General features: G+C 42.7%; 1 protein-coding gene across 1 annotated transcript in view; it reads right to left on the bottom strand.

Moving 5' to 3' along the window:
* Positions 1 to 21420, bottom strand: part of nhej1 (nonhomologous end-joining factor 1) — a 382674-nt gene that overhangs the window by 357683 nt on the left and 3571 nt on the right. Inside the window, exons 2-3 of the mRNA XM_059967614.1 lie at positions 16929 to 17127; positions 8569 to 8781 (exon numbers count right to left, since the gene is read on the bottom strand). Of these exons, the coding sequence (XP_059823597.1) occupies positions 8569 to 8781; positions 16929 to 17114 (399 nt within the window). The 5' untranslated portion in view covers positions 17115 to 17127. The remainder of the gene's footprint in view (positions 1 to 8568; positions 8782 to 16928; positions 17128 to 21420) is intronic.

The following is a 21420-nucleotide window of genomic DNA, read 5'->3' as shown; positions in this document are numbered from 1 at the left end:
TGTTAGGAAATACTCTCCCAGAGCACTGTTACTCTGGTTTGTCCCATCAACCTACACCCCTCCCATCCATATACACGTCCAAACTTCACTAAAATGGTCCAACTGAACCCACACCCACCACTTCTACTGGCAGCTCATTCCACACTCTCACCACCCTCCGAGTGAAGAAGCTCCCCCTCAGGTTACTCTGAAATATTTCACCTTTCATCTTTAACCTATGACCTCTAGTTCTAGTCTCACCCAACCTCAGTGGAAAAAGCCTTCTTGCATTGACCTTAACTGTATCCCTCATAATTTTGTATACCTCCATCAAATCTTCCTTCATTCTCCTACATTCCAGGAAAGAAATCCCTAACCTATTCAACCTTTTCGCTATAACTCAGGTCTTTAGGTACAAAACCCTTGTAAACTGTGTCTGTACTATTTCAATCTTATTGATTCTTTCCAGTAGGTACCATAGGTCAATGTTAAGAGACATGATGAAAATGACTATTCCCTTCTGTAAACCAGAAAAAGGTGTTCAAGGAGCAGCCCCCAACATGTGGTCTCAACTCTTGGTTAACTAGGCTGCATTTATCCTAAATCTTTTACAAGCTTCTGAGACTTGGAATGATACAGCAGGGAACTTAAGGCACTGGAGAGTCACCACAATGCTGCCTCAGGAAAACCATCCAAATCCTTTGCTAGTATAAGTGAATCCAGTCTCAGCGTCCTCTCCCAGGCCACACATCTCCAAAAATAGACACACCATGCCGAGCTTTGGCTCAGGAAGTGATTAGCAGAGAGACAGAGCCCCACTGGCTCCTGGGAACCCCTGGTCCATGATTACTCACAGTGGAGGAGGAGTATTGAGGACAAAGAGTCCCTGTGCGAGAAACACACTGCTGCTCTGTGTACATGGTGGATTGACAGCGTAGTCTCTACGCTGATACCACTAAAGACTCTGACAAATTTCTCCAAAGGTACCATGGAGAGCATTCTGACATGTCACCACCAGGAAGGTCCAATGCAAGGTTTCAGACTCAGCCAGCAACACAGGTTCATTAGGGTGTCTTCCAAAACCAGTGCTTCATCAACGTGGTATCTCACCATCCATGAAATAGCCTCTTCACGTTACTGCCATCAAGGAGGAGCTACAGAACCCTGAAGACCTACACTCAACATTTTAGAAATAGCCTCTACCCTTCTGCCAGCAGATTTCTGAACTATGAACCCCTGAACACAACCTTACTATTCCTCTTTCACACTCTATATTAATTCACTTATTTAGAAACGCAGCTCAGTAACAGGCCTCTGGCCCAACAAGGGTTCAATCTGAGGGTTGCTTGATGCAAAACTCTATCTAATGCTGCCTTAATTTATTTTATTTTTATTGTTTAGAGTAGAGATTCAGAACAGTAACAGGCCATTTCAAACCAACTGCCAGTGCCACCCAGTTACACCCATGTGACCATTTAACCTACTAACCCGTATGTCATTGTTATGGGGAAGGAAACTGGAGTCATCTGTCGGGCATGTTAGCGTAGTGGATAGCATAATACTTTACAGCACCATCGATCCAGATTCAATTCCCACTGCTATCTTTTTGGGCATTCTCCCTGTGGCCACGTGGGTTTCTTCCAGGTGCTCTGGTTTTCTCCCAAATTCCAAAGATGTATGTAGGGGTTAGTAAGTTGTGGGCATGCTATGAAAGCAAATCATCTATGATGCAAAAGGACCTCCTAGAACAGAGAAGTTTGTTCTTTCACTTTATCAAAAAAGGCAGAGTAGAGGAAGTGGAAGGATAGCCTATAGATCGAGATGTTCAGTTTATCATAGTTCATACACTACTAAAGTGGGGTTCTTCTACCCCCTAGTGGCAAGCAGTGGTTTAGCAGCTCTTATTGCTCCCTTAGTTCTCCTAATCAGATCTCATAATCAAGGGACATATTTACGATCAATACGTTAAGATTTAAGAATTGTTGATTTGTACATTAAAGCATACAGTGAAATATGTAACTTGCATCAGCCACCAACACAGTGTGCTAGGAGACCTCACTTGGCCACCCCAGCAAACACTCATTTCACTACACTTCCAGTACCAACAAAGCATGCCGCAACTAACTCACCCTAACTTGTACATCCTTAGAATGTAGGAGGAAACACTCATCACAGGTAGAAGTACAAACTTCTTTTTAGACAGCAGCGAGGACAAGAAGAGACCCTTGGGCCCCACAAATATCCCTACATACAATCATCACAGATCTACACATTAATTCCTTTATGTCTGCCTTTCTTCTAACTCAGCACAAAATCTGAATTTTAGATCAATGCACAAGATCACAAGAGGCTACAGAGGTGTGTAGACTCAGCCTGTTCCATCACGGGGATAACTTTCCCTACCATTAAGGATACCCTGAAGAGTTACATCCATTGCCCTCAGCATCTGGGACATGTCCTCTTACTCTTACTACCATCACGAATCAGCTTTAATACCACTGACATGTCATCTAATTTGTCTTGCGGCAACTGTACAGTGCTACACTATAAATTACAATAATCTATAGGTGTGTGTATATATATATATAAATTAAATTCAATAAGTAATGCAAAAAGAGAGCAAAAGTAGTGAGGCAGTGTTCAAGGATTAGTTTATTGTCCGTTCAAAAATCTGAAAGGAGAGGGGAAAAAATATATTCCTAAGATGCTGACTGTGGGTCTCCCTCTGACGGCGGTATTGAGAAGAGAGGGCATCTGATTCAGCCTCTTGAGGGCTGTTTTTTTGGAGGTGCAGCAAGTGTCGGCGTCAGAGACCTAAACTTAGCTGCAAGTAAACGAAAGGTAGTCTGGAGAGGAGCGGCCATTGTTGAAGCGTCCCAGTGACAGAGTGGGAAGGCCTCGGCATGAACAGGCGGAGGCACAGGGAAGATGATGAAAGCTTTCTTCTTTTTTACTATAGAGTAGTCAGGATGGAATACTCCTGTCAGATGTGGGAATTCAGGATACCTGACGGTTTTCCCTGATGACTACACCTGTGGGATGTGCAACCAACTTCAGCTCCTGACTGACCAAGTCAAGGAGCTGGAGCTGGATGTACTTAGGATCATTTGGGAGGCTGAAGATATTTACAGACGAGACTTTTGAAGAGGTGGTCATACCCAGAGTACAGGCTTTGGACAGCAGATGGGTGACCACCATCCTATACATATATCAAGAACAAGAGAATAGCTAGGGAGAGGGTAGGACCACTCAAGAATAAAGGGGGAAACATTTTGCTTGGATGTGGTGAATGTGACTGAGGTACGTAGTGAGTACTTTGCTTCAGTATTTAACTAGGAAAAGGATATGGAGGGCCAGGAGACCAATACCTTCTCACCGTAACCTTCAGTGCTCAGACCAATCAGGGAACTTATCAATTTTCACATTAAATATACCCACGGTCTTGGCCTTCGCAGCTGTCTGTGACAGACCATTCCACAGATTCAGTACTCTCTGGGTAAAAGAATTCCTCTTTTCCTCTGTTCTAAAGGGTTGCCCCTCAACTTTGAGGCTGTGCCCTCTAGTTCAGGAATCCCCACAATAGGAAACATCCTTTCCACACCACCTTATCTCGTCCTTCCAACATTTGGTAGGTTTCAATGGATCCCCTTGAATTCTAAATTCCAGTGAGTACAGGCCCAAACCAGCCAAACACACCTCATATGTTAACCCCTTCAAACCTGGAATCATCCTGAAGAACCTCCACTGGATTCTCTCCAATGACAATGCATCCTTTCTGAGATATAGGGCCGAAAACTGTTGACAATACTCTGTGCAGCCTGACTAGTGTCTTATGCAGCTACAGCATTATCTCCTTGTTTCTATATTCTGTACCCCTTGAATTCAATACCAACATTGCATTTGCTTTCTTTACCACAGACTCAACCTGTAAATAAACCTTCTGGGAGTCTTGCACGAGGACTCCTAAGTCCACCTGCACATCTGATGTTTGAATTTTCTCCCCACTTAGATAGTAGTCTGCAGTTTTGCTCCTTTTATCAAAATGCATTATCATACATTTCCCAGCACTGTATTCCATCTACAACTACTTTGCCCATTCTTCCAATTTGTCTAAGTCCTTCTGCAGTCTCCATTGCTTCCTCAACACCACCTATGTTTGTATCATCTGCAAACTTTGCCACAAAGCCATCAATTCCATTTTCCAAATCACTGACAAACAATGTGAAAAGTAGCGGTCCCAATACTGACCCCTGAGGAATGCCACTAGTCACTAGCAGCCAATTAGTAAAGGCCCCCTTTATTCCCATTCACTGACTCCTGCCTGTTAGCCATTTCTCTATCTATGTCAATATCTTCCCTATAATGCCATGGGATTTTATCTTGTTAAGCAGTCTCATGTGTGGCACCTTATGAAAATCCAAGTAAATGACATCCACTGCCTCTCCTTTGTCCACCCTCCTTGTTACTTCCTCGAAGAACTCTAACAGATCTGTCAGACAAGAATTCCTTTTACATATTTTATCATTAGTTTCCAAGTACCCCGAAACCTTTTCCTTAATAATGGACTCCAACACTTTCCCAACCACTGAGGTTAAGCTAACTTGCCTATACTTTCCTATTCCTTTGCCTTCCTCCCTCCTTAAAGTTTGCAGTGACATTTGCAAATTTCCAGTCCTCCAGAACCATACCAGAATCAAGTGATTCTTGAAAGATCATAACTAACCTTTCAGCAACCTCTCTCAAGACTCTGGGATGTAGTCCATCTGGCCCAGGAGAATTATCCATCTTCAGACCTTTCAGTTTGCCCAGCACTTTTTCCTTTGTAATAGCAATGGCACTCACTGCTGCTCCCTCACCCTCACAGACCTCTAGTGTCTTCCACAGTGAAGACTGAAGCAAAGTACTTATTAAGTTCGTCTGCCATTACTATCCCACCAGCATCATTTTCCAGTGATCCAATATCAACTCTCACCCCCCTTTTACTCTTTATATAGCTGACAAAAATTTTATTATCCTGCATTATATTATTGGCTAGTTTGTCCTCGTAGTTCATCTTTTCCCGTATGATGGCTTCATTAGTTGTCCTTTTGTTGGATTTTAAAAACTTCCCTATCACTTTTGTTACATTCTATGCCCTTTCCTTGGCTTTTATGCAGTCCTTAACTTCTCTTGTCAGCCACAGTTGCCTAGCCCTGCCACCTGAGAACAACAACTTCTGTGGGACATAGCTATCCTGTACCTTGTGAACTATTCCCAGAAACTTCATCCACCTCTGCTCTGCCATCATTCCCGCCAGTATCCCCCTCTAATCCACCTGGACAAGCTCCTCTCTCATACCTCTGTAATTCCCTTTGTTCCATTACAATACTGATACATCTGACTAATGCTTCTCCCTCTCAAACTGCAGTATGAATTCAATCATAGTATGATCCATGTCTCGTTAGGGTTCCTTCACCTTAAGCTCCCTAATAAAATCTGAATTATTACACAACACCCAATCTAAGATAGCCTTTCCCCAAGTAGGCTCAAGCACAAACTGCTCTAGTTAGATTGAATTGACTTTATTATTTACATCCTTCATATACATGAGGAGTAAAAATCTTTACATTCCCTCTCTGTCTAAATGTTCAATGTGGAATTTATAGTAATTTATAATAAATATTATGAAAAACAAGATAGTCAATATTACATAGAAATACAGTTGTGTCAGCATGAGTTGATCTGTCTGATGGTCTGGTGGAAGAAGCTGTCCCGGAGCCTGTTGGTCCTGGCTTTTATGCTGCGGTACCGTTTCCCAGATGGTAGCAATTGGAAGAGTTTGTGGTTGGGGTGACTCGGGTCCCCAATGATCCCTCGGGCCCTTTTTACACACCTGTCTCTGTAAATGTCCTGAATAGTGGGAAGTTTGCATCTCCAGATGCACTGGGCTGTCCACACCACTCTCTGCAGAGTCCAGTGATTGAGGGAGGTACAGTCCCCATACCAGGCAGTAATGCAGCCAGTCAGGATGCTCTCAACTGTGCCCCTGTAGAAAGTTCTTATGATCTGGGGGCCCGTAGCAAACTTCCTCAACCATCTGAGGTAAAAGAAGTGCTGTTGTGCCTTTTTCACCACCCAGCTGGTATGTACAGACCACGTGAGATCCTCGGTGATGTTTATGCCGAGAAACTTAAAGCTGTTCACCCCCTCAACCCCAGATCCACTGATGTCAATAGGGGTGAGCCCATCTCCATTCCTCCTGTAATCCACAACCAGCTCCTTTGTTTTTGCGAAGTTAAGGGAGAGGTTGTGTCTTGGCACCACTGTGTCAGGGTGATGACTTCTTCTCTGTAGGCTGCCTCATTATTATTTGAGATTAGGCCAATCAGAGTAGTATCATCAGCAAATTTAATTAGCAGATTGGAGCTGTGGGCAGTGACACAGTCATAGGTATGCAGAGAGTAAAGGAGGGGGTTTAGTACACAGCCCTAGGGGGCACCTGTGTTGAGGGTCAGAAGGGCAGAGGTGAGAGAGCCCACTCTTCCCACCTGCCGGCGATCTGCCGAGGGCTCTAAGCTTCTTGGAGAATTCGGGAATTCTCCAGAATTCCTTCCATAATTCTGGAGGAAATTATGGTGTTGAATGCTGAACTGTAGTCCCAGAACAGCATTCTTACATAAGCATCCTTCTTCACCAGATATGTAAGGACGGTGTGTAGAGTTGTGGCTATTCCGTCATCTGTCGATCAGTTGTGTCAGTAGACGAATTGTAGGGGATCCAGAGTGGGTGGTAGCATGCTGCAAATGTGGTTCTTGACCAGCCTCTCAAAGCATTTGCTTATTATAGAGGTGAGTGCAACAGGACTCCAGTTGTTCAGACATGTTACCTTGGTCTATTAAGGTACAGGAACAACAGTGGATGCTTTGAAGCAGGAGGGCACTCTACACTGGGAGAGGGAGAGATTAAAAATGTCTGTAAACACACCTGCCAGCTGTGCAGTGCTCATCCTGAGTACCCACCCTGGGATGCCGTCCGGACCCATAGTCTTGCGACCCTTACCAGTTTCTGAGGAAAAAATTCTGAATGTACTTCCAGATGAAACTTGTGAGTCATCTCGTAAGCATTCAACAAATTCCCTCCCTTGTGATCCGACACCAACCTGATTTTCCCAATTCCCTTACATAATGAAGTCCCCCATTACAATTATGACATTACCCTTATTACATGCCTTTTCCAGCTCCCTTTGCAATCTCAACCCCATTTCTTGGCTACTATTTGGAGGCCTATATATGATTCCCATAATGTTTTTCTTACCCTTGCAGTTTCTTAACTCCACCCACAAAGGTTCGACATTTTCTGACCCTATGTCACTTCTTTCTAAAGATGTAATTCCATCTCTTACCAACAGAGCCACAACACCACCAATGCCTTCCTGCCTGTCCTTTCAATATAAAGTATATTCTTTGATGTTAAGCTCCCAACTATGATCTTCTTTCAATCACAACTCAGTGATGTCCACAACATCATACTGACCAGTCTCTAACTGCAGCATCTTCATCCACTTTATTCCGAATGTAATGCACATTTAAATACAGCACCTTCAGTCCTGCATTCTTCGGCCTTTTGAATTTTGCCTCTGTGGCACAATTTAACTCGTTGCTGTGTCTGCATTTGCACCCAATCATTGGCTTGTCCTTCCTTACATTCATATTACACCCATCATCTACTTGTAAACCTGCTGGCTCATCCTCAGCTCTATCATACTGGTTCCCATCCCCAAGTCATATTAGTTTAAACCACTCCTAACAGCTCTAGTAAACCTGCCAGCAGGATATTAGTCCCCCTCAGAAGCTCTTCTTGAGCTTCCAGATAGGTACAGATATTGATTATAACCAATGTTTCATTGAGAAACTCTGCCATTCCTGAAGAAGATGGCAGAGTTAGCCATCAAAATGTCGGTTATAATCAATATTTGTACCCGGCTTGAAGTCCGAGAACAGTTTATTCATACATAAGGGACATTTACAAGGCACATACATGGGTAAAAGAAAAATGGAGAGCTGTGCAGGTGGGAGGCATTAGAATGAATGTTTCAGGTTAATAATACTACATCACGACTTGGTAAGTGGACAGCTGGTATGTTTGTCCTGGGGCAGCAATGGTTAATACAAGAGGGCAGAATCTTAAGGTGAGTGGAGGAAAGTAGAGCGGGGATTTCAGAGGTAGAGTAGCACACACAAAAAGCTGGAGGAACTCAGAGGTAGATTTTTTCTAAATACAGAGAGTGGGAAGTGCATCAAACGTATTGCTGGGGTGGTAACAAGGACTGATAAGAAACTCTTAGGAAGATACACGGATGCAAGGAGAATACGGGAGGGAACTGTTGCATTGATTTGGGAGTGGGTTAAGAGGTCAGCACAACATCGTGGGCTGAAAGGTTGGTATGGTTCTATGACCTATGCTCCAAGTCGAGTTATTCTCCTGAATACTTTCTGCATCCTGTTTTGGGCATTCACATCTTTTTTGATGACCAGAATTGGGCATTTCTCTCTGCATCAGTGTAACTTCCTTCGCTCCAGAGTAGATGCGAGTTTGGACTGAGGTACATACCATGCTCAGAGGAGCTTCAGTGCAGCGGAATGCCCAGTAGAAAGGGACTCCAGAGAGCTCACTCCTCAAACTGACAGTGAGCTGACTGCAGGTCTGTTCACTCGTGAAGCCAGGAGGTAATTTAGTGCCCTCCGTTTGTAGAAAAGGCTCCAGCAACCCAGAGAGGTGGCGGCAGAAGGCGGACACTGGTGCCCTTAGGCGCTTGTTCAGTTCCTGCAAAGACAGAATAACATTAAGGATGACACAGATCCAATGGCTAGGACAGTCCCAACACATGGAAACTGTCCAGTTATGTCCTGTTCACTAAACACTGAACAAATCCAAAACACAACAGATTCTGCAGAGGAACTCAGCAGGCCAAGCAGCATTTAGAGAGAGGAATAAACAGTCAAAATTCTGGGCCAAGACCCTTCATCATGACTGGAATAATGAAGGGTCACAGCCTAAAACATTGATTGTTTATTCCTCTCCACAGTTGTTGTCTGACCTACTGAGATCGTCAGCATTTTGTGTGTTGCTCTGAACAAATACAATCTGTCCAGTTGACACACAATTGATCTATTCTCCATCACTAGCAAAGCAATGCAAGCTGTCAAAGAATTATACTGCACAGAAACAGGGCTGTGCCAACAAAGTCATCAACCTCAACTGCGTTTAGCTCTCCCAACTCCATGTACCAACAAAATGCTTTTACTTAGATGTACTCCCCCACCATTGAGCACATTTACAAGATGCACTGCCACAAGAAAGCAACATCCACCATCCAAATCAGCCTCTCCTCTCGCTGCTACTGTTGGGAAGAAGGGATAGAAGTCTTAGGTCCCACACCACTGGGTTCAAGAACAATTATTACCCTTCAGGCTCCTGAACCAGTGTGGATAACTTCACTCACCTCAATTTTGAAATGATTCCAAAACCTACAGAATTACTTTCAAGGACTCTACAACTTGTTCTCAGATTTATTGATTTATTTACACAATTTGTCTTTTGCGCATTGTTTACTTGTCAGACTTCACGTAGTTATTCATAAATTCTATTCTTTTCTTTCCGTAAATGCTAAAAGGAAATGAATTTCAGGATAAAATATGGTGCCATATGCAGACTTTGATAATGACTTCGAATGTAAATACGTCTACAGCTTCCTCTAGCAGCAGTTGCATATACACAACCCACCAGCCTGTATGAAAAGGTTGCCCCTCAAGTTCCTTTTAACTCTTTCCCCTTCACTTTGAAATTATTTTTATATAGTATACCTCAATAAATTAACAGAAATTTATAACATCGGAGGTGACAAGAAGAGCACCATTCCTATCAGTATTTATTCTCTTCCATTTCAGTACAGAGGGCTATGCAGTAGGGCAATTCTAGGCAGTTTCTAGAGTAGGTCACATGGTCAGCACAACATTGTAGGCCGAAGGGCCTGTAATGTGCTATGTTGTATGTTCTATGTACATGCATTTTCTTCAGCTTTTTAATCCTTCCTTTTCTTTGGGTGGCAGAGTAGCATAACGGTTAGCCTAACACTTTACAACACTAGGGAGTCACGTTCAATTCCCGCCACCAGCTGTAAGGAGTTTGTACGTTGTTCCCGTGACCATGTGGGTGGTTTCCACCCACATTTCAAAGACGTACAGGTTGGTAAGGGTTAGCCAGCTGTGGGCTTGCTATGTTGGTGGCAGAAGCATGGCACTTGCAGAACATATTTGGATCATGTTCGTCTTGACACAAAACAATGCATTTTACTGAATGTTTCAATATGACAAATGAAGCTAGTCTTATTTTATAAGATTATAGAATCGAATAAACTGTTATCTGATTTTGGACACTGTCTAGGCTTAATTGGTTTCTTTAGAAAAACAAGTAAATTAATCAAGTTCAGGACAGATACTGCATTATCAGGATTCAAAGGCTGGCATGTTTCCTAGATCAGGGCACATCAAGTTCAAAGTAGGTCTTGTTGCTGAGAATATAGTCAAGTGGTACTTATTCACCAATAACCCACTCAGCAAACCATTAGCTGTTGGTTTAGCAGGCTACTTGGTTCCAGACCCCATTACAGCCTGGTCCAAATATAGAACAAAGAGCTGATGTAAGCAGGTGAGAGTGAACACCTTCAATATCAATACTTGGCAGCATGGCAGATTAGTGTAATGCTACTGCAGCATCAGTAACTTGCAGTCAATTCCTGCCGCTCTTTGTAAGGAATTTATACGTTCTCCTGTGACTGCGTGGGTTTCCTCTGGGTGCTCTGGTATCCTCCTACTCTCCAAATACCTACAGGTCAGTGAGCTAATTGGTTGCAAGGGTGTAATTGGGCAGCATGGGCTCGTCGGGCTGGAAGGGTCTGTGCTGTACGTCTAAGTAAAATTAAATAAATCAAGGCAGAATTTGATTAAGTGTTGCATCAAGAAACACTCATAAAACTGAAGTTAACTCAGATCAGTTGGTAATTGGTTTGTAATGGTCACATGTACGGAGATATAGTGACAACTTTTGTTTTGTATGACATCCAGATCGATCACGCCATACACAATTATGTTCAGGTAATACAAAAGGGGAAAGCAAAAGCAGAATGTGGAAGATTGTTGCAGCTACAGAGAAAGTACAGTGCGGGTAGACAATAAGGATCATGATGATGTAGATTGCAAGGTCGAGACTTCATCATTATCATACAAGAGGTCCATTCAAGAGCAGTATAACAACAGGTTAGAAGCTGTTCTTGAGTCTGCTTGTATGTGTCCTTAATCTTAGGGAAAATAAGACCATAAGACATATGAGCAGAATTAGGCCATTCTGTCCATCACGTCTGCTCTGCCATTCCATCATGGGTGATTTATTATCCTTCATAACCCCATTCTTCTGTCCTCTTCTCGTAACCTCTGATGCCTTTAATAATCAAGAACCGATCATCCTCCACTTTAAATATATCCAATGACATCATCTCCACAGCCACCTATGGCAATGAATTCCACAGATTCTCCACCCTCTGGCTGAAGAAATTCCCCCTCATCACTGTTCTAACTGGATGTCCTACTTTGAGGCTGTGCCCTCTGGTCCTAGACTTCCCCAGTCTCCCTCTATAGGAAACATTCTCTCCATGTTGACTCTATCTAGACCTTTCAAGATTTATTAGGTTTCAATGAGATCCTCCCCTCAATTTTCTAAACTCTAGTAAGTACAAGCCCATAGACATCAAACTCTCCTCATGTGTTAACCCTTTCATTCCCAAGATCATTCTCATGAACATCCTCTGGACCCTCTCTTTATCCTTTCTTAGATAAGGGGCCCAAAACTGCTCACAATACTCCCGGTGCAATCTAACCCATGCCTTATAAAGCCTCAACACTCCAAATACTCCACCAGTTGGAATAATTTCACAGACACAGGAAATTGACTATACTTAGTCACAGAGTGGGAGCAGGCCTTTCAGTCCACCTCATTCATGTGAGTATAGAGAGATATACCAGCCCCATTTCCCACCACTCAGTCCATGGCCTTCCACAGTACAGCTTTTCTCAGTTAACCACCTGTTAAGTGCTGGAAGCAGACGCACGTCCACCTCTTCCTTGGATGCAGAGGGGCTGTTACATTGCAGATTTCTACCTCACGATGATGACAAATTCTGTGTAAAGTCCCGTCTATTCTTTACTAGTTGCAGACAGATGGGGTAACGTGAAAAGTTTCCATTATCTACCCTATATAATAGATCAGAATCAGTCAGGTTTATGTCACTAAATTTGTTGTTTTGCAGCAGTAGTACAGTGCAATACATAAAAATTACACAAGTTACAATAAGAAATATTTTAAAGAATTAGTAGTGCAAACTGTGAGGTGGTGTTCATGGGTTTATGGTTCAGAAAGCTGATGGTGTAAGGGAAGACATCGAGTACAGGTACTCAAGCTCCTATACCTCCTCCCTGATGGCAGCAATGAGAGGCTTCTCTTGGATGGTGAGCGGCCTTCATGATGGACGCTGCTTTTTTGAGGCTTAGCCTATTTAAGATGCCCTCAACAGCAAGGAGGCTCATGCCCACGATGCAGCTGAGTTTCAACCCTCTGCACCGACTTCCAATGCCGTGCATTGGAACGTCCATACCAGACAGGGATACAATCAGTCGGAACGCTCTCCACGGTACATCTGTGGAAATCTACCAGGTCTCCTCAAACGCCCAATGAAGTATAGCCACTGGTGCACCTTCTTCATAATTGCCTCAATGTGTTGGGCCGGGATAGACGTTCAGAGATAGAATTAAAGCTGGTCACCATCTCCACTGCTGAACCATCCATGAGCACTGGTAAGTGTTCTCCTGACTTATCCTTCCTGAAGTTCACAATCAATTCCTTGGTCGCACTGACGTTGAGTGCAAGATTGTTGTTGCAACACCACTCAACCAGCTGATCTACCTCACTCCTGTATGCCTCCTCATTAACATCTGAATCTCTGCCAACAATGGTCAATTCACTGGCAAGTTTATAGAAGGTGTTTGAACTGTGTCTAGCCACACAATCATGGGTGTAGACAGTAGATCAGTGAGCCAAGCACACATCCTAGAGATGCATCTGCAATTACTGTCGGTGAGAAGATGCCATTTCCTATCCGGACTGACTGTGGTCTCCCAATGAGGGAGCCAAGGATCCAGTACAGAGGGAGGTAGAGGCCCAGGTTTTGAAGCTTGTTTATTGGTACTGAGGTGGTGATGGTGTTGAATGCTGAACTGTAATCGATCAACAACAGGTGACATACTACTGTTGTCCAGGTAGCCTACGGGAATTTTGTATACCTCCAAGGTAGAAGGTGGCACCACAGGTAAACTGGTTAAGGCAGCACATGGGGTACTGGATTTCATCAGGTGGGGCACTGAATACAAAATGATGGTCCAATTTCATAGAACATTAGTCAACTAGCATATTATGTGCATTTCTGGTCAAACCGTGTTAAGGAGTTGGTGCTGGAACTGGATGAACTCCGGACCATTCGGGAGGCTGAGGGGTTGAGAGATAGGACATAGAGAGAGGTAGTTACACCCAAGGTGCAGGACACAGGAAACTGGGTGACAGGAGGGGAAAGGGATTGAGGAGCCAGTGCAGAGTATTCCTATGGCCATTCCCCTCAATGACAGGTACATCGCTAAGATTACTATGGGGGGGGGGGGAGGGGGTTGACCTTACAGAGCAAAGTCACTGCAGTCAGACCTCTGGTACTGAGTCTGCCTCCGTCACTCAGAAGGGAAAGGAGGAGAAGAGGCACATCGTAGTGATAGGGGATTCATTAGTTAGGGGAATGGATAGGAGGTTCTATGGATGAGAACAAGATTCCCAGATGGTATGTTGCCTCCTGGGTGCCAGGGTCTGGAACATCTTAGATCATGCCCTCAGCCTCCTTAACTGGGAGGGTGAACAGCCATGGTCCACGTAGGTACCAATGACATGGGTAGAACGAGTCAGGACCTCCAGGGTTGTGGTCAAGATTGCTACCCATGTCATGTGCTGGTTAGGCCAGAACTAGGAAGATTATACAGTCTAATATGTGGCTAAAGAGTTCATGTAGGAGGGAGGGCATAAGATTTGCACCTGAACCAGAGGGGGACTAATATCCTAGCATAAAGACTTGTTAATGCTGCACAGTGGGGTTTATACTGGAACTGCAGGGGAGATGGGAACCAGAGTGCTACAACAGTTAGTGACGAAGTTGTGGAGACTCAGACAAAGTTAGGGATAGAAAGGTTGAGCATGTGCCACTAGTGTCCTGAGCTGCGTATATTTCAATGTAAAAACTATCATAGGAAAGGCAGATAATAGTGCTGAAGATGAGGCAGATAATAGTGCTGAAGATGAGGCAGTTGATCTTAAAACAGAGGCAATTTGTGATGAAGAAGAGACTATTGATAGGGCGAAATTGCAGTCAACAGGATGAATTGCAATGTAAAAGGTGGTCAAAATTGAAAAGGGTGAATACAGGACTGAAAGTGTTATACTTGAATGAGTGCATAATAAAGGTAGATGAATTTGTAGCAGAGTTGCAGATTGGCATTTATGATGTTGCAGGCATCACTGAATCATAGCTAAGATTATAGCAGGGAGCTTAACGTCCAATGGTACACATTGCATCGAAAGGACAGGTAAGCAGAGAGGGTGGCATTGCTCTGCTGATTAAAAATGAACCCAAATCATTAGAAAGAGGTGACAGGGTCAGAAGGTGTTTAATCTTTGTGGACAGAGCTAAGGCACTGCAATGGTACAAAGACCTGATGGGAGTGGTATATAGACCCTCAACAGTAGTAAGGACCCCCAAATTACAGCAGGAGGTATAAAATGCATGCCAAAAGAGCAATATTACAATAGTCATGGCGATTTCAATACGCAGCTAGATTGAGAAAATCAGGTTGGTGCTGAATTCCAGGATGGGGAATTTCTAAAGTGCCTAGGAAATGTTTTTTTTTGAGCAGCTCATGGTTGAGCCCACTAGGGGATCAGCTATACTAGATTGAGTGTTGTGCAATAAACCTGAATTGATTAGAGATCTTAAGGTAAAAGAATTGTTAGGGGCAAGTGATCTTAATATGATCAAACTCACCCTGAAATTTGAGGAGGAGAAGCTAAAGTCAAATGAATCAGTATTACAGTGGACAAATGGGAATTTCATGGCATGAGAGAGGAGTTGGCCAGAATTCAGTAGAAAAGAACACTGGCAGGGATGATGGCTAGAATTTCTGGAAGCAATTCGGATACTTCTTAAAGAGGAAGAAGTATTCTAAATGAAAGATGACACAACTGTGGATTACAAGAGAAGTCCAAAGCCAGCATAAAAGCCAAAGAGAGGGCATATAACAGAGCAAAAATGAGGAGAAAGTTAGAGGATTGGGAAACTTTTAAAAATCAACAGAAGATAGCTAAAAAGTAATTTAAGAATCTAAAGATGGGATACAAAAGTAAGCTAACTGATAATATTAAAGAGGATAATAAAAGGTTCTTCAGATAAATAAAATGTAAAAGAGAGGCGGGAGTGGATATCAAACCATTGGAAGATGATGCTGGAGAAGTAGTAATGGGGGACAATGAAATGGTGGATGAACTGAATAAGTATTTTGTATCATTCTACACTGTGGAATACACTAGCCGTACAGTAGCAGTTCCAGTTGTCAGGGGTTATGAAGTGTGTGAAGTTACCATAACTAGAGAGAAGGTTCTTGGGAAACTGAAAGGGTCTGAAGGTAGATAAGTCACCTGGACCAGATGGTGTACACCCAGGGTTCTGAAAGAGGTACCTGAAGAGCTGTCTAGGGCCCCTTATCTTAGAAAGAATGTGCTGAAACTAGAGACGGTTCAAAGGAGGTTGATGAAAATCAGGACTGAACGGCTTGTCATATGAAGAGCATTTGATGGCTCTGGGCCTGTATTCACTGGGATTCAGAAGAATGAGGGGAGACCTCAATGAAACCTATCGAATGGTGAAAGGCCTTGTTAGAGTGGGAGTCTTTATATATATTTAAGGCAGAGGTTGATCAATCCTTGATTGATCAGGGCACTGGAGGGATACAGGGAGAAGGCAGGAGATTGGGGCTGAGAGGAAAATTAGATCAGCCATGATGAAATGGCGTAAGAAACTCAATAGGCCAAATGGCCTAATTCTGCTCCTATATCTTACGGTCTTAAGATTTGCTCTGTCAACACTTTTAGCTAAGTGTGTTTGTTGAACGTATGTCTGTTGAGTATTCAGCTTTGTAACTTGGGGAACATGAATGTTAGGTCAAATTTTTTACCGGTTGTGAATAAATGACCAATGTACTTATTTGCCATTAGTATTTTCTTACCAGAACCGTGAACCTGATTCAATGTTATGTTTTGGCACTGTGAGCAGAACTCCATTTCTTTAAAAGGCTACGTAAAAGAGAGGACCCCTGTATGAGAGATGCAGAGTTCCAGGGTGGACAGGCTTTGGAAATCTCAGTAACCTACTGATGGGTTTTGGAATGTCAGTAGATTGGCCAGACCAGATAAATTTCACCAGGATTGAAATGAAACACCTCATTGTTTCCATACTTAAATCATTGTGTTTTTCCAGGAGAAAGGATAGCTGGCGGGATGCTTTCTGGCTGTTTGCAGCAATTATAAAGCATCAGTATAAAAAAGTGTCTTTTAAGAATGAGCCCGAGGACCTCTGTCAGTCTGTATTATTCCGAGAGAATCACTACTGATGGCTCAGACTTGAGCTGCAAAGTTGGAAGATAGGAATATAGAGGTAGCTTGTCAGCTAATTAAGTTACAACATTTAGGTGCTGCGAGCCATGCAGGTTGGCAGCCCAATCCTGTTCAGGTTCAAGCAGAGTGAGAAACCTACTTTGTTCTGTCCCAGAACATACCTGTGCTCTTTGTTTGAGTTCGTCCGAATTTACTTCTTCCCACCAGACGCTGTTGAGATCAGAGAGCATCAGCCTGTAGGTCACTTCACCAAAAGTGGCCTTTAGCAGAAAGGGAGAGTCACCAATGTGTACAGGACTCCAGGGCTGAGCAAGGAGATCATCTGCCAACTTTTCCAACTCCGCCATCAGGAGGAATGTTCTGTGGATAAAAAATGGAAGAAAACCATTTCTGTAGCTTTATTCAAGGATCAACTTTATTTGCCATCTACACTCAGTAATCAGTTTATTAGCTACACCTATACACCGGTTTATTAATCAGACAATCATATGGCACTAACTCAATGCATAAAAGCATGCAGACATGGTTAAGAGGTTCACTTGTTCAGATCAAATGTCAGAGTGGGGAAGGAATTTAAGAGTGACTTTGACTGCAGAATGATTGTTGGTGCCAAACGGGGTGGTTTGAGTATCTCAGAAACTGCTGATAACAAGGGATTTTCATGCACAACAATCTCTAGGACTTACAGAGAATGGTGCAAAAATAAAAGAACATCCAGTGAGCAGCAGTTCTGTGGGTGAAAACACCTTATTAATGAGGGAGCCCAGAGGAGAATGGCCAAACTGCTTCAAGCTGACAGTAAGGGGACAGTAACTGAAATAACCAACATGTTACAACAGTAGTGTGCAGAAGAGACTCTCTGACGTGGAGGGGCTACAGCAGCAGAAGACCACACAAGGCTCCACTCCTGTGCTTGATAAAGAGGCCATTGAGTGTACATTTACATGTATTAGGTATTTGCTGTGATGTGTTGGTCAGGGCGTGACATGTAAGAATAAACTACAATGTTAAACAATTATGAAGAAAAATGAATTATATAAAAATAAAGATAGAGGTTAAAGTACAGCATAAATTTAGAGGTTAAACTCATAACCTCAGGACAACACAAAGTTTGTTGCCTCCAAGCAGAATAAAATAAAAATTCAAGAAACATCCAACAGTTCAAACAGCATCAAAATCATGAACTATTCTGTCTTTCCATAGATGCTGACTGGCCTGCTGAGTACTTCTATCATTTCCTGTTCTTATTTCACATCTGTGGGGATGGTTTTGATTCTGGTTATCATTATTTATGGATTGATTATTATCACACGGCCATCTGGAGGAGCTTGCAGTAGCAATAGAAGAGCAAGGATGTAATGCTGAGGCTTTATAAGGCATTGGTCAAACTGCACTTGGAGTATTGTGAACAGCTTTGGGACCCCTTACCTAAGAGAAGATGTTCTGGCTATCCAGAGGAGGTTCAAAAGACTGATCCCAGGAATCTCTAGGACTTCTGCTGAGACTGTGTTGTACTTTATTGTATTTATATGCCATATCATAATTACATGTGCTGTATCATAACTATATGTGCTGTGTTTTGCACCTTGGCCCCAGAGAAACTTTGTTTCATTTAGCTGTACACATGTACAATAAACAATAAACTTGAAATAAACATGACAATAAACTTGAACTTGAACTTCAACAGGTTAATGTTTGAGGAATATCTGATGGCTCTGGGCCTGAATCACTGGTTTCAGAACAACGACAGGGGATCCCACTGAAACCTATTGAATATTGGAAGGCCTAGATAGCGTGGTTGTGAAGAGGATGTTTTCTATAGTGGGGGAGTCTCACACCAGAGGGCTCAGCCTCAGAATAGAGGGACATCCATTTTGAGCAGAAATGAGGATGAATTTCTTTAGCCAGAGGGTAGTGAATCTGTGGAATTAATTGCAGTCAGCTATGGAGGGCAACACAAAATGCAGATCAGGCAGCATCTATGGAGAGGAATAAACAGTTGATGTTTTGGGTTGAGACTCTTTAACGGGATCTGTGTATGTTACTCTGGATTTCCAGTATCTGCAGAATCTCAGGTTGATGGATATACTTATACTGGAAGTTGATAGATTGGTAAGAATGTCAGCGGTTAAGGGAGAAGGCAGGAGAATGAGTTGATAGGCATAATAAATAAACCACGATGCAATGGCAGAGCAGACTTGATGTGCCAAATGGCCTCAATATGCTCCTATGGTTGTATAATCTCATTCCCACTGAAATGGCTTCAGGGTGAGCATTCCTTATCATAACTCAATACAACATAAAGATACACTGCATCTTCCTTCTTGTTCCTTTCTTACCCTAAAATTCTGTGCTTGGAATAATGACTTTTCCATCAATGGAAGTAAGTCTTTCCTCGTTTATTCTATTAAAATGCTTTTTTGGGGGGATGAGAGGAACTTGGTAGAAGTGTACAAAATGATAACAGGCATGGATCTAGTTGACAGATTTTTTTTCCCCAGGACTGAAAAGGCTGATTTGGCAGTCTAACTTTAAGGTAATTGGAGCCAAGTACAGGGGGATGTCAGAGGTAGGTTTTTCTTATACAGAGAGTGGTAGGTGCAGGGTAATGGTAGAGGCAGATAAATTTATCAGACTCTTAGTTAGGCACATGGATGATAGAAAGATGGAGGGCTATGTGGGAAGGAAGGGTTGGATTGATCTTAGAGTAGGTTACAAGGTCAAATCAATATCAAAGTCAATGCAAATTTATTATCAAAGTGTGTATATGTCACCATATACTACCTTGAGATTCATTTCCTACAGGCATTTACAGGAAATAAAGATATGCAATAGAATTTATGAAAAGCTATAAACAAAAACTGATGCACAACCAATGTGCAAAAGACAAATCATGTACAACATCGTGGGCCAAACAACCTGCACTGTGCTGTATAGTCCTATGTTCTATGAATACCTCAATTAAAACAAGACTTTACCTTGTTTTATTGAAAGAGGACAGATCTTTTTTTCTGTACAGTTGTTAAGATGATGTTACAAAGAGGTGTAGGAGATGGTGCAGAGACTAAGGTCCTAAAGTGGGGAAAAGTCAATTTTCAATATCACAGGGTGGCATCTGGCAAAAGGATCTCTATAAACAGAGGTCATGCTGAGGTCCAGCACTTTCTGTCATTATTTCACATTTCCAGCACCTGCGGGGTTTTTTTGATATTCATTTACAAGTGCCGACTCAGTGATAATGCAGCCAGGTCACACACAATGGTTAGCACACTGTATTTTATTAGGAGTTTGAGATTTAGTATGTCAACAAATATTTCTATAGATGTAATGTAGAGAGCATGCTTATGAGTTGTATCACCATCTGATATGGAAGACCACTGCACAGGATTGTAAAAAGCAGCAGAGGGTTGTAGTCTACGCCAGCTCCGTCATAGATACTAGGCTCCCCACCATGAGGACATTTTCAATAGTTGATGCCACAAGAAGGCAGCATCATTCATTAAGGACCCTCACCATTCAGGATACGCCTTCCTCTCATTGCTAGTATCTGGGAGGAGATACAAGAGTCTGAAGACGTATGCTCAATATTTAAAGGCAGCATCTTCCCCTCAACCATAAAGTTTCTGAATGGACAATGAACCCATGAACACCATCTCACTATTTTTTGCTTTCTTTTTGTAGTACTTAATTTTTCTACATTACAACTTATAGTATGTTTTATGTATTACACTGTGCTGCTGCTGCTGCAAAACAACAAATTTCATGACATATATCAATGATAATAAACCTGATTCTGATATAGGAAAGATGAGGAAGCTTTAGAGAGGTTGCAGAGGGGATTTACCAGGATGCTGCCTGGATTAGAGAGCATGTCTTATGAGGATAAATTGTGCGAGCTGTGGCTTTTCTTTTTGGAGCAAAGGAGAATGACAGGTGACTCAATACGGGTGTACAAGATAAAGTACATAGATAGAGTGGGCAGTCAGAGACCTTTCCTCAGGGTAGAAATGGCTAATACTAGGGGGCATAATTATAAGGTGATTAGAGAAAAGTATAGCGGGTAGGTCAGAGGTAGTTTTTATTTTTTTACACAGAGAGTGGTAGGTGAAAGAATGGATGAATTTGTGGGATGGAAGGAACAGACTGATCCTTGTGCAGGTTGAAGGTTTGGCACAACATTGTGAGCCAAAGGACCTGTACCGTTCCATGGACCCTATTCACCTGTGTTGGCACTTTCAACGTGGTGTGGGCTCACACCTCAAGGTCCCGCCACACAACAATCTCCCAAAGTCCCAAAGCAATAGATCCTTTTTCCCTGTAACTTACTCTACATGTGCCACTTGCAGTCCCTAGTGTAAATGCAGCAGCCACATTCCACACAGAAGTAAGGTTGAGAGAAAATAAATTCAGGGGAGATGTGCAGGTCACATCCCCCACAGAGAGCGGAGGGTGCATGGAATGCACTGCCATTGATAGTAGTGGAGGCAAATACATCAGAGTATTTAAGAGGCTCAAAAGTGGGCACATGAATGGTATAGAAGGGTGTGGAAATTGTGTTGGCAGAAGAGATTAATTTGGTTAGGCATTTAATTACTAGTTTAATGAGTAATCAAACACAGCTGGCAAACGGCTTGTTCTTGTGCTGTTTTGTTC

The sequence above is a fragment of the Hypanus sabinus genome, chromosome 4, assembly GCF_030144855.1.
Source record: "Hypanus sabinus isolate sHypSab1 chromosome 4, sHypSab1.hap1, whole genome shotgun sequence".
In the NCBI taxonomy this organism is placed as follows: Eukaryota; Metazoa; Chordata; class Chondrichthyes; order Myliobatiformes; family Dasyatidae; genus Hypanus; species Hypanus sabinus.
This window is presented reverse-complemented; position numbering and strand designations above follow the sequence as displayed.